The 17359-nt window shown below is 34.9% G+C and overlaps 1 protein-coding gene across 1 annotated transcript; it reads right to left on the bottom strand.

Annotated features, from left to right (window-relative positions):
* Window positions 1-8859: 8859 nt before the first annotated feature.
* Window positions 8860-11932, bottom strand: LOC114178723 (root phototropism protein 3-like). The gene is made up of 5 exons (XM_028064781.2): window positions 11630-11932; window positions 11373-11486; window positions 11195-11264; window positions 9750-11027; window positions 8860-9658 (listed from the first exon to the last, which is right to left on the bottom strand). The coding sequence occupies exons 2-5, from the start codon at window positions 11483-11485 to the stop codon at window positions 9107-9109; spliced, it is 2013 nt and encodes a 670-aa protein (XP_027920582.2). The 5' UTR covers window position 11486; window positions 11630-11932; the 3' UTR covers window positions 8860-9106.
* Between the last annotated feature and the right edge of the window lie 5427 nt (window positions 11933-17359).

Genomic DNA, 17359 nt, shown 5'->3' with positions numbered 1-17359 from the left:
TAATAGTTTTCAATTGTATTGATCAATTAATATGTGAGAAAATATTTTCCAATTGTATTGATCAATTAATATGTGAGAAAATTCTTTTACGTGAGCTCTTTCTTTATATAAAGCTCTTTCATTATTTAAACGAAATACTTATAATTTATCGTTTTTTCGCTTTTAAAAATTCAGTTTTTTTTCTTTGATTAATCATGATTATAAAATCACTAAAATGAAGTTTCTGGATTGTCTTATCAATCTTGAAAATTTGTATTTTTTTTTATTTCAGGATAAATTCAGCTTTTGTTTATGTTTCATAACTTTTAATCAACAAAAAAAATTATCAATAGGAATAAAATTTCATAAACCTTATATGGCTTAAAGAAAAGTAGCATATAGTGGAGTCAAAAGCTCACTTTAAGTCTTCTTAACCTTAGATACATTCAAAGCTCAACAAATCACTTTCTATTTGTTTAAAGGGACACATTGCCTTCTACAATATTATTTTGTGTTCATCATGTAGTGCTTACCGAAAATAATCTAAGATAAACTAACAAAGTATAAAAGAAGCACCTTCATGATTTTTTTTCACATCAAAGAACTTGGTGATTTTAAGTTTTTAGGTTTTGAAGTTGCTAAATCTAAACTAGTCTCGTATTAAGTTAAATGAAGTTGTTTGGAGGAAAAAAAAAACAAAAAGTAGTTAGTTTAATATACTTCACTTGTAAACAACATTAATAAAGATTTTAAGAAATTTGAAAGGTGTTACGAAATGGAATTATTTTATTCAATTCATAATGATTAGAAGATATTCAGATATTCAAGTTTTCTCATATTCAAATTAGGCTACCTATCAAGTTAGCATAAAATATGTTGAAGTGTTTGTTATGCCTGCCTTAAACTGTATCAACACAAACAAACAATTATATCAGAAAAAACCAGAATATGATGTAAGAACCTCCTCCTTGTAGTATTCCTCAAGCGGAAAAGAAAAAATAACAGTAGAGAAAAGAGAAGGAAAAGACAAAATAGTGGTAAAGGTTCACACTCCAGAGAAGAAGAAAATAAGCACCCCCATACAATTCCTCAATCCCCCTTTAAATACCCACTCACTCCATCAATCGTGCAGGTATCTTCACGAATCGCTTACTGCGCCTAACAAACTTTGGTGCCACATGTCCCTCTTCATCATGGACTGCTACCTGTCCCTTGGTTCCACTACTAACCTCTCTAATGGGTATTACATTACCTTCCCCATCAAGAAAGACCTTGTCCGCAAGGTCATCAAAATGCTGCAAGGGCAAGGGAATGATTGGATCAAACGGTGCACAATGACAGAGTTTGAGAACTGAAACATGAAAGACCGGATGAATTTTAGCCTGGGGTGGTAGTTCTAGCATGTAAGCCACAGAACCGATTTTGGATAGAACCTTGAAAGGGCCAAAGTAACGCATGCCCAACTTATGATTGCGCTGTAAACGAATTGAATGTTGGCGATAAGGTTGAAGTTTCACAACAACATAATCACCCACAGAAAATTGTAAATCAGTATGATGTTTATCGGCATATAGTTTCATGCGAGTTTGTGCCTTTGTGGAGGTTTGCTTTGAGAGTGGTAAGAAGTTGATCACGTTGCTGCAATTGTTGTTGAAGGTCTCAGGGTGTGTCATCATTGATAGATGCTGGTATAATGGAAGGAGGATCCCTACCATACAACACCTTAAAAGAAGTCATACCCATGGAAGTGTGAAAAGACGAGTTATACGAGAATTCTGCCCAAGGCAAAAATTGAACTCACTGATAAGGTTGTTCAGAGCTGAAACAACGCAGATACATCTCAAGGCATTTATTGACAGCCTCCGATTGGCCATCCGTTTGAGGATGGTATGCCGAACTCATTTTCAATGAAGTTCCATAAAGCTTAAAGAGGTGTTGCCAAAAAGAACTAATGAACACCTTGTCCCGGTCAGAAACGATGGAACAGGGAAAGCCATGCAACTTAACCACATTAGCTACAAATACTTCAACAACTTTTATAGCAGTAAACAAAGTTTTCAAAGGAGCAAAATGAGCATACTTGGACAAACGGTCAACAACCATAAAGATCACAAAATATCCGCGAGATGCTGGTAACCCAGTTATAAAATCCATAGCAATGTCTTCCCACACCTTATTTTGAACGGGTAAGGGACTTAACAACCCAGCTAGCAAAGTCTGGATGTGTTTGGCACGTTGACACACATGACAAGCACGAACCCAAGCTCGAACATCACAACGCATGCCTTGCCAAGCAAAGGAAGCTACAATGCGAGTATATGTCCGCAGAAACCCCGCATGACCCCCAATTCTGAAAGAGTGAAATTCTTGAAGGATCAAGGAAATAACATGGGGCGTATCATTAGGTATCCATACCCTATGATGTATAAATAATAAGCCATCACAGAAAGAATGATAAAGGTAATCTTGTGGATCTGCCTTGAACAAATCGACTCGTTGTTGGAAGGCTAGAGAGGTCAATAAAGCGGCACGAATATCATCCATTAAAGACGACTGGGCAGTAGAGATAGCCATGTGAAAAGAACGAGATAAGGCGTCGGTTGTTGCATTTGTCGGGCCTAGTTTGTACTCGATGGCATAAGAAAAACCCAAGAGTTTTGGAAGCCACGCTTCTTGTTCTGGAGTTTGGATAGTTTAATCTTGTAAATGCTTCAAGCTACATTGATCTGTGCGAATCACAAAGTGGTGACCAATTAAATAATGGCGAAATTTTGCCACCGCTTCAGTGATGGCATAAAGCACTCGAACATAAGCAAATTGTTGTTGGAGACAACTAGATAATTTCTTGGAGAAAAATGCAATGACCATCTTGAGCTAAAACAGCACCAATCCCCACGGCAGATGCATCTATTTCCAGAATAAAAGGTTTAGAAAAGTTAGGGAGAGCTAACACTAGTGCTGACACTAAGGCTGTTTTCAGATGCTCAAAAGTAGCTTGCACGGTGGGGGACCACTGGAACCCATTCTTCTGAAGAAGATCAGTCAATGGCCCAACAATCGCAGCATAATGCCTAATAAAACAACGGTAGTATCCCGTGAGTCTGAGGAAAGCACGCAATTGCATAACTGAAGAGGGAGTGGGTCATTCACGCACCGCTTGCAGCTTTGTAGGTTCCATTTCTACTCCTTGTCTAGAAACCACATGTCCTAAATAGGCCACTTGCAATTGACCAAAAGAACATTTTGATAAGTTTACATAAAACTTATCATTGTGTAAGACTTGAAGAACCAAGGATAAATGCTCCAAGTGTCGGGACCAATCTAAGCTATACACCAGAATATCGTCGAAGAATACCAAAACAAACTTGCGAAGGAAAGGCCGAAATAGATCATTCATGACTGCCTGGAAAGTGGTTGGAGCATTCGAGAGACCAAACGGCATAACAACCCACTCATAATGGCCATTATGAGTACGAAAAGCAGTCTTAACATGATCCTCTAGACGAACAAGGATCTGATGATAGCCTGCTCGAATATCTAATTTGGAGAAGTAAAGAGAACTGCACAATTCATCTAATAGCTCATCCATAGTGGGTATCGGAAAGGAATCTTTGATAGTAACGACATTCAAGGCACGATAATCAGTGCAGAACCGCCAAGATCCATCATGCTTTTTGACCAATAGGATTGGAGCAGAAAAAGAAGAGTTGTTGGGCTGAAGAAGGCCCTGCTGTAACATTTCGGCAACCATACGTTCAATTTCAGATTTCTGAACAAACGGATAGCGGTAGGGTTTAACTGAAATTACTGATACACCCTCTCGTAGAGGAATAGCATGATCGTGGCGGCGGGATAGCGGAAGACCCATGGGAACCTGAAATATTGAGGTGTACTGATAAAGGACTTGTAGCAGGTCTGAGGGAGTGTCAGGGGGAAAACAGGGCATTATAGTATTTTCCAACTCAAGGGAAGAACATGAGAGCATGTAGGCTTCAGATATCTGATCAATTGAGCAAAACCTCCGAAAGTGATTGTATTGCGCGATTTGAGGGACAGATGAATTTTCCCCTTGTAAGGTAACAAAATCAGAACCCATGGTAAATTTAATATGTGCCATGCTATAATCAGCAATATGCGGACCCAACGTCGCCAACCACGATGTACCCATCACGACCTCAAAGCCACTCACCTCTAACACATAAGCCGAAAACGTAATAGCATGGCCATTAATAGAAACAGAGAGGCGAGGTATGTAGCCTTCGATTTGTAGACAGTATCCATCTCCTACCATAACCCGAAGACGAGGGGAAGGTTGAACGGGAAGACGAAGAAGGTGAACGAGTCGAGGTTGGATGAAGCTGTCTGAACTGCCCCCATCTAAGAGAACGCGAACCGATTTTCCTTTGATAAACCCACGAAAATATGTAGTAGCGCGACTGGAGGATCCACAAAAAGCATGGAGGGACAGATGAGAAGGGTCATCCTGAACGGGAACCTCCGCAAGGGTTGAGTCGAACAAAGGTGTTTCGGATGGATCTTCTTCCAAGTCAAATAACATCAACTGTTTGTTTGGGCATTTGTGATTCCAAGTATATTTGGCGTCACAGGTAAAGCAAAGACCCTTCTCACGTCGCAATTGTTGCTCAGCGGGAGAAATGCGACGAACGAGAGGCGAAGCTTTAGTCAATGGGGTGGGAAGAATTGGTGGTAAAGCATTGGGCGAGGAAGAATTGCTTTTCTGAAGAGAACTGATGCCAAAATTAGGGTTCGCCTTGAAAGTGGAATAAGAAGTGGGCTGGTTGTGTGGAACCGAGAGGCCCAAAGTTGCCTTTTCATCAAATAATCGCGCCAATGACACTGCCTTCAACATAGTACATGGAGATTGGGCCAGAACATCTCGGCGGATAGGATACTTGAGCCCACTAATAAAACAATCTAATAATGCAGCCTCCGTTAAACCCTGACTACGATTAGCGAGAAGCAGGAACTCATTGTAATATTCCACAACAGAAGATGTTTGGGACAGCTTAAATAGGCGTGCACGAGGGCTATCAAAAGGTGATGGCCCAAATTGTAATTCAATCGCAGTGACTAAAGCCGACCAAGTGGGGAGTTGATTAGCACGTTGGAGAAGCTAAAACCATGGAATAACGACACCTTCAAAGTTGACGGAGGCAATTGTGAGACGATCAACATCCGGAGTGTGGTAATAAGCAAAATATTGTTCTGCCTGAAATATCCAATCTAACGGATTTGAGCCATCGAATCGGGGAAAATCTAATTTCACGTGACGCATATGTAAAGGAGGAACAACAGCGGAGGGAGAGGCAACCCGGGATGATGAGTCCAACGCTCCAACTGGTGGCCCAGACGTTAATTTCTCTAATGAGTGAGCAATGGAATCTAAGGAAAGTTGCAAGGCAGATAAGTCGGATTCAACCTTGGTCAAGCGAGAGCCCATGGCAACATTGCTCTGGTTATGTGCTTCAATAGCATCGAGGCCTTCCGCATCTCTGATTGCAAGTCCTTGAGACGAGTGTTCTCCGCCATTGGAGCTCAACGAAAGCACCAATTGTTATGGCTGCCTTAAACTGTATCAACATAAACAAACAATTATACAAGAAAAAAACCAGAATTTGATGTAAGAACCTCCTCCTTGTATTATTCCTCAAGCGGAAAAGGAAAAATAACAGTAGAGAAAAGAGAAGGAAAAGACAAAACAATGGTAAAGGTCCACACTCCAGAGAAGAAGAAAATAACCACCCCCATACAATTCCTCAATCCCCCCTTAAATACCCACTCACTCCCCCAATCGTGCAGGTATCTTCACAAATCGCTTACTGCGCCTAACAAACTTTGGTGCCACCTGTCCCTCTTCATCATGGACTGCCACCTGTCCTTTGATTCCACTACTAACCTCTCTAATAGGTATTACAGTGTTTTCTTTGGTAGATCTTTAATTTCTTGAAAATCCAAAAAGTAATTTGTATTCTTTAGAAGTTCTACAAAGACTAGTCTTAGTTTCACTTGTTTATCAATTACAATAAATAAAGTATATATCTTTGTGACAATTTCTGTCCTAATATTCAAATTCCTTTTTATACATTCTCATACAGTGAATTTATCATTCAATTTTTTACAAACCTTTCTTTTCATATTGATATTTTGTCACCTTATTTAGGTCAAGATTTATATCTTCCCATGTTCCTTCAAGTTGTACATTTCTATACTTTTTTTTCCCTAAAGTTTTCTATCCGAATTCCTTTCCAAAAATATGTGTATATTAGTTCTTGTTAGCATCCATAACCCTTTTTGAGATGATATTAGGATTAAAAAAAAATTATCAATCTTTTTAGAAGATAGTTGGTTTTTTAGTTTCTTAGCTTTCTATTATAATTAGATCAAGTAGATAGTTAACTTAATATATATATATATATATATATATATATATATATATATATATATATATATATATATATATATATGTGTGTGTGTGTATTATTTTTCAGTATTGTTAATCAGTAAATCTGTTAGAAAATTTTCAAATTGAGTCTTTTCTTTTCTTCTTTACAAAAGTTCTTTCAATTTATTTATTTCTATATGAATTTTAATTATTAAGTGCGTCATTAACTCTCCAAATTGATTATTTAACGAAGATAATCAAAGTAACATAATAATATGACATTTAAATAACAACTTAAGAAAGAAGTATCTTATGCTTATATAATATGCCTAAGCACTTCTCTTAAAGGTAACTTGGTTTATTATCCTTCTATTTATTAAGGTCACTAGTTATTTTTAGACAAAATATAAAGTATTAGTACGCATAAAAAAGGTTCCAAATTACAATGTGTTTCTTATTAAATTTTAAAATAATTATTTTAAAAACCACACCACCAATATTTTAGGATTAAATAATAATATAAAATTTTTTTTACTACATATTTATTTCTTAATTAATTATGTAACCTTATTTTTTTAACGTCATATGTATTTTCTTGTCATACAACTTTTAATTGAGTTTAACCTTTGTTGGGACTTTTAGGAATTATATAAATATATGAGATATATAAGATATGTTGTATGAACTTGTAATTTTTTTATTTATTTATGTACTATATGTATATAATAATATATAACAAAATATCAAATATTTAGACATCTCAATATTAACTTATTAAATATAAATAATAATTAATTTGTAAGATCGAAAAATATTTTAAAAAATAATTTAAATAGAAAATATTATGTATATATTCTTCACGATATTACTAATATCTACTCATATTTCTTTCAATTTAGTTTCCCTTCAAATGTTTTATTAATATATGGCCCTATTCTCATTAAATTATAAAACAAATAATATTCAATAAAAAGGAATATAATAAACATAAACATAATAATTTTTATGTGTTTGGTTTTATGCCAAGAAAATAATCATACTCTAATTTACGAAAATGAAAAATTTTGAAAAAACTTACCACTTTTGTGTTAGAGTTTCATGGTTGGTTATTTGCAAGTTATAGGCACCATGACTTTTAATTTAACAAAAATGATAACTTGTGATATGCTTACACGATTTTAGTATGATTTGTCTTTTACTAAAATTAAGCATATAATTCACAACTTCTTATTTCAAAAATAGAAATCGAGAGTTATTATTTGCACAAAGAAAATAAGAAAAGAAAATATGAAAAACCACATCAAACTCATTATAAAATTACATACACATCTAAAAAAATCATGATTTCCTCCATGAAAATTATTTCTTACTTTGAACTCCATGTAAAAAACTTAATTATTATAAACAAAGTTATCATCTTGTCCTACGACTTCTTAAGTAAAGATTGTGTGCATGAAACACAATCTCTCTATGAAGTCATTTTTTCCATACACGATTTATCCAGAAGTGACAATTGTTTTTTTTAAATATATAGATTATAGTAAAATTGGTGTAAAATTACACAATTTTTTGTAAAGAAAACCCATTTTTAGAATAAAAAGAAATCAAATTTTAAACATATATTTCACTTAAATAAAGCAATGTTAATCGAGTTTAATTATAAAAAACTATGATGTCACATAAAACTGAGAACAAAAAGTTAGAGCAGTTTAAAATTAGGAACGCAGTGGCCAAACGTTGATTATGTCATGTGTGTTCCTCTATTTCTTAACAACAACACTAACATCCTTCCATATACTGTTACTTTGCTTTAATCTTTCATCATCTTCTTTTCTATATTGCTTACCATGAAAAATTCTATCCATGACCTCAAACAAGACCAAAGAATTATTGGTCTGATGCACACATTGGGCAAAATCATGTGGTATGAGGTCATCCTCATTCTTTTAGGAACATGATTGAAGTTTAAATCTATAAAAGACAATTTTTGTTAGAATGGTTAGGCATGATATTTGAAGTCTTGCATAAATGGCTTTATCATAGCCTTGTACATAAATAATTTATTAATAAATAAAAGGTACATAAAAGAAAAAGGTTTTGTCCAACTGTAACACCCGTGCATACTCAGTAAGAAACTGGCCCATTTTTGTTTCTGCATGATAGCCAACATATTTAACTTTCTAAGGTGCGTCATAACCCAAAACTTTTCCATAAACAAGCTATTTCAAAAGCTTAAACAATTGTTAAAATATGAATCAATGCTTTTGTATATCATATTTAACACTGTGAAACACTTTCATGTTTCATATATTTTGCTGATACGTCTGTTGCTGTTTAATTAAGTCAGGATTTCATGGTTGAAATTGAGAAAAAATATTGTAAACTTGTGACATTAGTGTCTCTTTAAGTCCTAAATATTTGTACTGGTCTAATGCAGTAAATTTAATGCATGAGGTAGAAAAGTTAATCAGTGCCTCTAGAACTTGCAAAGGAAAACTATGATTGGATCTGGTGAAAAATTACAATGTAGTTTGAATTTCACAGCGATTTCTATAAAAGAAGGAAGAAAGAATTAAACGAAGAGAAGCCACAAATTCTTGCTGTTTAAAAGAAAGAAAGAAGGAATGAAATATGGTAAAAAAAAAAGGGAATAAAGTCTGGAACACAAACTGAAACATGAGAGGTATAAGTTCCAATCCAATGCAGTTGAGAGTTTATTATCTCTCAGGATATTGAGTTTCTCCACTTTCTAGTTGTTGTCTTTCTGTTCTGTTCTTCTGAAGTTGGAAGCTGAGGAGAAATATCATGATTTTCCACGTTGGTCATTTTGGTAAGTTTGCTTAGTTTCTTCCACCCACTGGTCCATGCTGATGTATGCTTCTGCTTTAGCAGCTTATCAAACTGTTTCTGCAGATTTTCCATGTCGTTTTGAAGCTCCAAGTACTTGGTTTTCACAGTCTCAAGCTCAAACTTTAGTGTGTTGATGTCTTTCTTAGCTGCAGCCCACCCTTCTTGGAATGATTGTGGTGTCCCTTCTAGAAGTGTTTTCCGGTTTGGAAGCATTGGCTGGTAGTGAGACTCAACACCTTCTTTCAGAGAACTGTTGGATAGTGCATTGCTTATCTTCACCTGTTCAGAGAACAGAACTTGCACCACTACCCTCAATGGAAGCCTTTCATTTTGTGCAGCATGCATACAAGCATCAATGGAGAGTTTCTGACAATCCATCACACGGCAGAGTCGCTTTCTTTCATGCTCAGTTAGAGTTGGATGTGCCTGGTAATACAAGAATTGCATGAGTAGACATCTACAGGCACATGTGAATCTAAACTACTCAACATTTTTACTTGGAGAAGGAATTGATTACCTTAAGATATGAATCAATTGCTCTGTAGAGTCCATCGTCAGAGGTTCTAGCTGATTCAGGCAAAGCTTCTGCAAGAACCTGAAACTTTGTGAGGGTAAGGTTTCTATCTCTGGAAACCTCAGTGAGATAACTATCCACAAGTCTTGCCACTCTTGTCTTGGCATTGATGTTACTGGTGGCATGCTTATCAGGAAAGGGTGGTCTGCTTGGGCTTGAACTTTCAGTCTGCTCTTGAACAAGAAAATGCTCTAGCAGCCTCTGAACAAGATCTACATCATAAACAGTGTCATTTTTGTTATAACATGGGATTAGAAGATCACCCAGTGTAGCTTGCTCAAATTGCATTCCCACCCTTTTCTCCAATTCAGTGATCAATGCAAGTGCAACCTTTAACATGTTTGCCATTCTCAGTAGCCTGAGCAGGAAGTTGCATGAGACACTGTCCTTCTGTGGGGGAATTATGCTGATGAGGCTCTCAATGATCATCCTTTGATCTTTAGCTTGAAGAGTTGAAGTGTCATCTCTAGGTCTAGACACAACCATTTGAAGTCCACTTTTCCAGCCACCACTACTAGAGCTACTGTTACTGTTACTACTGTTGCTTCCTTCATCTGGTGGGATTGTTGTGTCATTCATCAAACCAGGTAGCCACTTAGTTGCATAGTGCATTATTCCAGCACCAATCAACTCATACCTCATGCCCTTTACCTTAATTGCAGTAATGACTCTTACAAAGTGATCAATCCTAAGGATTGAAACATCCTCAAACCACCAATCTGGGGGAACCTGCTGATTCCTACTAGGACTTGAGTCCTTCATGTCATTCCATTTTGGGCTGGAAACTTGTGATGCCCTTCTTCCAGTGTATGACCACCTTATCCCCTTTGGATTGGCACAGGCTTTCCATGCTATGGACTCACTGCATCTTCTCACAATTTGTAGATTCTCTGCCCATGGCGACAGCTTCTCACAGCTTTTCAACACTACTATGGAGTCTCTCCATGAAGACAAAACCACATAGCTCAGAAAAGCTTCTGTCTTGAATATAAGATTGCCTTCTTCTAAGTCCTCCGTCATTTCAAGATACTCTGCACTGCATCTCAGACCAGAGATATTGGCTGCTGTTAAATCAATCGCAATTCCATAGCAAAACTTGGCTGCAAGTTCAAAAGCTTCAGGCCCCCCAGGAAGATCGTCCATAACTATCTTATTCAAGTCAGGGTCGCGAGAATCGTATATGATTCTGTTCAGCTTTCCACTTCGAGACAGCAAAGGATACTTTCACAGCAGAAACCACCAGAAACAGTTTGGGAAATTCACCACAGTACAATACAAGTCAGAAACATCTCAGGCCATAGTTTTCACAGGAAAAATAAAATACTTTCAGGCAGGAAATTATCTATTTGTTTATTTATTTATTCATTGTATAAGAAGATAATAGCTACCTTGTGCAAATGGAAGTTTGCTTCTCCAATTTGAACCAGAAGATCACTTGGAATATCAGCTGAGACATACCTGCATGTGAACATGAAACGGATATAGAAAGCAAATTTATCTGAAATTTTGATGTTTATTTTGAGCCATGAGACGAAAAGAAATATAAGAAGAGTGCATTGAACATACCAAGAGTTTCCTCTTTGGTGAAATCCCTCAGTCTTGACACTGTGCTTGGTTGAAGTGAGAAGTCCAGTCCCATATTCCCTCCCAGCAGCAGACTCACTCTCCGATTCCCACATACTGAAAACCAGACTCACAAGGGAAGATTGTTTTTGCAAGAAAAGAGGGTTTGAAGAAGAAGAAGAAGAAGAAGAGAGGGTAAACTAAAGGGCAAAGTGAATGAGGAGAGAAAGAAAGTTGATGAAAAGGAAGGAGGAACCCACATGGGGTGCTTGGACTTATCTCAAACTTGTCGCTTTCTTCAGAGAACATGTCAAGGAAATCTCACAGGCTGTGCCGTAATGGGCACTCAGGAGCTGTGTTGTGAGTTGTGAATCATTCATCATCATCTTCTTCTGGGTTTCTGTTTCTGTGTTTGTTTCTTTCATATATGAATTATGAAATGAGATTGATAAAATTGATAGCTAGAAAGATACCCTTCATCATTCATGTGTGCAAGACATGCAGTTCCAAATTCTTTATGCCCACCTGACCATACATGTCTCTTCCTTTTCAGCCCATTTTTATTTTATTTTCTTATTCTTTTATGTGTTACTGTGTTTACTGCAATCCCAAAAACATTCCTTTTGACTACGTTTCCAATTTCCATACCTGCACTTTACTTTCGCCTTCTCATGCATGGAAGGGACTAATTACCACACTGCCATTTCATCCATTCTCACTCCTCCTTCAACCAACTACTTCCCATTTATAGCTATTAAATGAGAGAGACTAATCACATTCTCACACAATCTTTTCACTTACACTTAACCACTCCCCATTTATACCTGTTCAATCAGAAAGACTCATCAATATTCACACAATCTTTTCACTATACTTTCAATATTGGAGAGAGATGCAAAAGGAAAACAAGCATTCTGGTCCTAGTTCCAATGCCATTGAGTTAATAAATCTAATGTAGAAGAATATGATAGGTAAATGTCAACATAGAAATAAATAATAAAAAATGACATTAAAATATATTTTATCAGAGATTTTTGAAATAACTAAGGATAATAAAAATTTGAATGATTTTGTTTTTGTTACGAGGGACAAAAGAAAACATATTTCTAAATTGTAAAGGACAGGGGGTTTTACCGATTGTAATAGAGGGAAAAGTATTTGAGACTATAGAATAAAATATATATATATATATATATATATATATATATATATATATATTGTTTCGGGGTAGGGGCCAAGTGCCTGCTAAGAACCTCTTCGACCTGCGTTGCCTTCTTCTACTCCTGTAACTTCAGCGAAATTCACTCCTAAGCTCGATCGGCTGAGATGACGATCGGGGTACCTGTCTAAAGTACTCCGATGCTTAAGTCAGGAAGGACCGATCGGTGTATCAAAATGTTTGTTGCAATAAATGCGAAATTAAGATGCTTACCAACCTACCTTTGGGCCCTATTTATAGTTTTCTGTGTGGGCTTGTGATTAGGGTTCCTTAATCACGGCCCAATGATCTTTTAATCAAGATTATAGACTTGTTTAACGTTAATTAACTCGATTGATTGGCTGTCTGATAATGCGACCGATGACCGCTTGGCCGGGTTAGTTATGCTGTTTTTGATAAATAAAACCTTTCATGAACGTCTGGCCGACCGAGGGACTTCAGAAGTCTAAAGAGATTGATCGACCGAGGGTTAGTTCATTGATTGTGTTATAGTTAGGTATTACACGTACTTGTTCGATCGACCGGTATGCCATCGAGGGTTCGTGTCGCTCGACCAGGTGCAACCGATGGACCGGTGGGCATGAACATGATTTGTTCATGACTTATTTGTTTAACCGTTTGACCGAGAGTCTTATAGTTTAATGATCGCCTGGCTGGTTGATTGAGCCCATTCGACCGATGGTCTAACAACTTACTCTTAGGCCGTTTGACCGTTCGATGTAATAGTTTTTCAACATTGGCCGATGGGCCTAAGAATTAGATTTGGCCGCTTGACTGAGGGACATATAGTATATATATATATATATATATATATATATATATATATATATATATATATATATATATATATATAACGAGATATTACTCTTTTTATGTTGTTATAACTATTTGTTTAAGTATTTTTATTATAAAAAATGTTAGCGTATATAAATTTTTTGGATATATTTGTTAGATTTTATAAGGGTCCAGGAATAACTTCAAGTCAGAAATGAGGAATTGTAATAAAACAGGTAAGAAGAATAACCAAGAATATCGTTCGACCATCATTGATAAGTTGCAAATTACAAATCAATTAGGTGGAAAACAACTTAGTATCTGCTGTTTTATATCTTTACTAAAGAGAAGAATGTACATGTATTTTTATTTATAAATTATGTTATTTATAATTATTTTCGTCATGAAAAAATCTTGATGTAAAATGAAACGGAAGGAGAATAATTTTTGTTATGAAAATATAGAAAAAGAAAAGGGTTTAAATTTATCCTAAAGGAACATAAAGGTGTAGAGTGCAGAATCTGATTTGTTTCGTGGGTTGTCGTATCAAGGGTATTACGCTAAGAGGGTAAAGTTCATGGGGTGTATAGTGTACTTGAGAATTTGTGTCTCAATTCAACATAATTAGCACTTAGTTTGTCTCCTTCAGTTTGTATTTCCTCCACCTTTGCTATGTCCCACTCTCTAAAAAAAACTGTTGGATATATTCATACATAAGGACAATATAAAAAGTTCAACTAATAAATATTTTAATATTGTTAAATAATTGAGTTTATATTTAACTTAACTTTGTTATTAAAGTTTGTTTTCTTTTACAAATTTTATTATTTACTTACTTTATTAAACTTGGAAACTAAATTATATCTATTTTTCTCCATTTGATTTAATTAGTAGTTTAATTTTTATATTTAAGTTTATGATTACTGTTTGTTCTTGTATTTCATTTTTAAAGAGTTTTTATATTGTTTAAATAGAGTTAACGTGTTTAATGACATTAGAAGATAATCACGTCAGTATATTAACTTTTCTTTCTCTTTCTTAATTTTTCTTTTCTTTCTTTTTCTCCTTCTCTAAGGGTCTGTTCGTTTCAACAGACGGATTTGAAACCATTTACCATAAGCATAAAATGCACAGTTTTCGAAAAGAAAAAAATTAAAAAAGTATAAAAATCAATACAAATTTGTTACTGTATACTTTCTTTGTATTTCGTATAAAAGAAGAGATTTGCGGTTAAGTTTGAGAAATTGTCTTAAAAGACCTTAACATACTTTATTATATTATATTATATTATATTATATATATATATATAATAATTTATTTTAACTTAATAAATATTTTGTATATAATAATAATATAAATAATAAATAATATAATATAATAATATAAATAATAAATTATATAATATAATAATATAAATTTGGTGGTCGAGTGTACGGATTCTACAATGGTGGAGTTCCATACTAATTTTTTATTTAGAATAAAATACCATTCACAAATGTTTCGTAACATTTTTTTCAATATTATGAAAAAAATTAATTAATTATATTAATTTTTGTAATTTATTTCTTTAAAGTGTAGTATTAAATAAAAATTTAAAAAATAATTATAACTCATACAAATACTAATTTATACTACTTATTATTTAAAGGGCAAAATGGTAATCTCTCTTTTATATATATTAAAACATTTTTTTTATCTATCACATCAATCAAATCACCCACAAACTCTCACAAACTTTACTTCCAAATTCACTCACAATCACCTCTAAATTCCTTAAAAAAACAACATACATTTCATTCTCAAATCCACTCAAATCCATCTTCTTCCTCTCCCACAAATCCATCTATCCAAGTGAACAAAGCCTAAACCTCCAAACCTCTCCACCACTACACGTCCTTCATCCCAGTCGTAGTACTAAGACATGACCTTAGTAGAAATCGAGAAAAGTCAAGGACTTTGGTAATTCTAATTTTTTCTATTGTCATTTCATTCATTCTTTGTTTCTCTTTGTCGATTGTGCACTCCACTTTAACAAAATCATAGCAAAATAATGAACCCTGAGAAATCCCGCTACAGGTTACCACTCTGCACACAATCAAAATGCGCACACCATCTTCGTATCCTCTTCCCTTTTTGTTACCTAAATCTTTTATTTTCAATTTCACCTGATGTTCCATTATAAGAAAACTAACTATTAAAGTCCATTAAAAGCCAACACAATTGAGGGAAAATTGATGTCAAAGCACCAGTTTTTCATATGAAAAGATAGAGACGCTAAAAAGGTGAAAGCTAAAATAGTTGTTGTTAACTCTTCAGCAAACATATCAAGTCGCGTAAATAATAACTGGTAAAACCAAATATCATTTTCCCAAGAGATTCGTGTAATACCAAATAATCGAGCAATTAATAACTAATCTAGACTAAACAATATTTCCATAATTTTGAAGTTATGTGCAACAAGTAAATTTATGCAAAAAAAGAATAAACACTTTGGATGTTCACACGCTTAGAAGATGGAAAAGACTAGAAAAGATATGAAATGTTATTGTTGGAGATAAATTTCACTAACTTCACTCACATGCATTTTAAAAGTCAACTCCTCTCCATTATAATATCAATGTCAACCCACGTGTTTACTCAAACCATAATCCCTTGGTACAATGAGCCTAGGTTTCTTTATTAAGAGTCAATCCCTTGAACCCCTAATAAACAAATCCACCTTATGAACTAGGGTTTAAGGCAACTAATGAGTTAAGCTTCATTCTTAGATACAACCTTCATTAGGTATCTTGTTTCAGTAATAGCTATCAAAAGATATTTCCAAACACCTAATGAATTGAGTATCAAGTTGTGGGTGGCCAAACTAGTATGTATGTGCGCACGTGTGGGTGTGTGTGTGTGTGTCTCCAAACGTGAGTTTTGACACTCCAAACTGTCAAAGATCACCTTCCCTCGAACAAATAAGATGAAATAGGACTAACTTGCCACGTCAGCATAAGTATCGCCCAACACCAATATAGTGTCGTCGACGCCTGGAATAGGAAAAGGACTCTTTGTAAAACGGTGCCTTAGGTGACTGACCTTTAGAGTAGTGGTGCCCAACGCCCTCTAGTAGTGCCTAACATTGCTAAAATCTATGCTTTATGAAATTGATGCTTTATGACATTGTGGCACTAAGGGCGACTTCTATGACGTTTGGCGCAACTGCATTTCTTTAAATTCAAGTTCGTAATTGCTTTTCCAAGCTTCTCGGGATTGCAAACTTGTCATGCTTTAGACAAAAGCTTGTTGTCACAAAATTTACACAAAAGAATGAGGATTAGTAGTATAATTAGATTATTGTAACCCAAAATGTAATTATTTACAAAAGCTTGATAAAATTGAAAACTAAAAAGTTAAAAGCTAGATAAGAGTTGATTTTGTTAATAAAATATAACTGAAATAATAATGGTAACATTAATTAACATTATCAGTTGTGTCAGATACTATTGGCGGACGCTAATAACATAGGTTAAGCATACGCTAATAGCTTGGGCTCAGTGCATGCTAATAGCATGGAGTGGACGCTAATAACATCGACTGATAATAATAACTTCAAGAACAAAAATGAGCAAAATATAAAATAAAATAACGAGCAAAATGATTAAAAAATGTAGATGAAAATAATGTGAACAAAAAAAAAATATAAACAAAAGAAATCTAAAAAATTTACAATTGATGAAGAAAATTAGTGTAGATGAAGAAGATGGATATGGATGAAGGGGATGAATATAGATGAAGAAGATAAGTATAAATGATGGAGTTAAGGAGAAGAGGAAAAAATGTAGATGAAAGATATGTGTTTGTTTGAAAAATATGACGTGGATGAAGGAGATGAATGTCAGAAGATGAGTGTAGATAAAATATGAGTGTGAGGAGATTTATGAATGTGAATGAAAAAAATAACACACACACACACACACACACACACACACACACACACACACACACACACACA

Source organism: Vigna unguiculata, chromosome 3, assembly GCF_037176805.1.
Source record: "Vigna unguiculata cultivar grain cowpea cultivar isolate G323 ecotype 2 chromosome 3, ASM3717680v1, whole genome shotgun sequence".
In the NCBI taxonomy this organism is placed as follows: Eukaryota; Viridiplantae; Streptophyta; class Magnoliopsida; order Fabales; family Fabaceae; genus Vigna; species Vigna unguiculata.
The sequence above is the reverse complement of the archived record's forward strand: the minus strand, read 5'-3'. Positions and strand labels throughout refer to the sequence as shown.

Bases quoted from the DNA above. Each gene is read 5' to 3' on its own strand.
- LOC114178723 (XM_028064781.2), bottom strand. From the start codon at position 11,485: ATGTGGGAATCGGAGAGTGAGTCTGCTGCTGGGAGGGAATATGGGACT. The intron at 11,028-11,194 runs GTAGCTATTATC...CTGCTGTGAAAG, and splicing joins CAAACTTCCATTTGCACAAG to TATCCTTTGCTGTCTCGAAG. The intron at 9,659-9,749 runs GTAATCAATTCC...TTGTATTACCAG, and splicing joins CAATTGATTCATATCTTAAG to GCACATCCAACTCTAACTGA.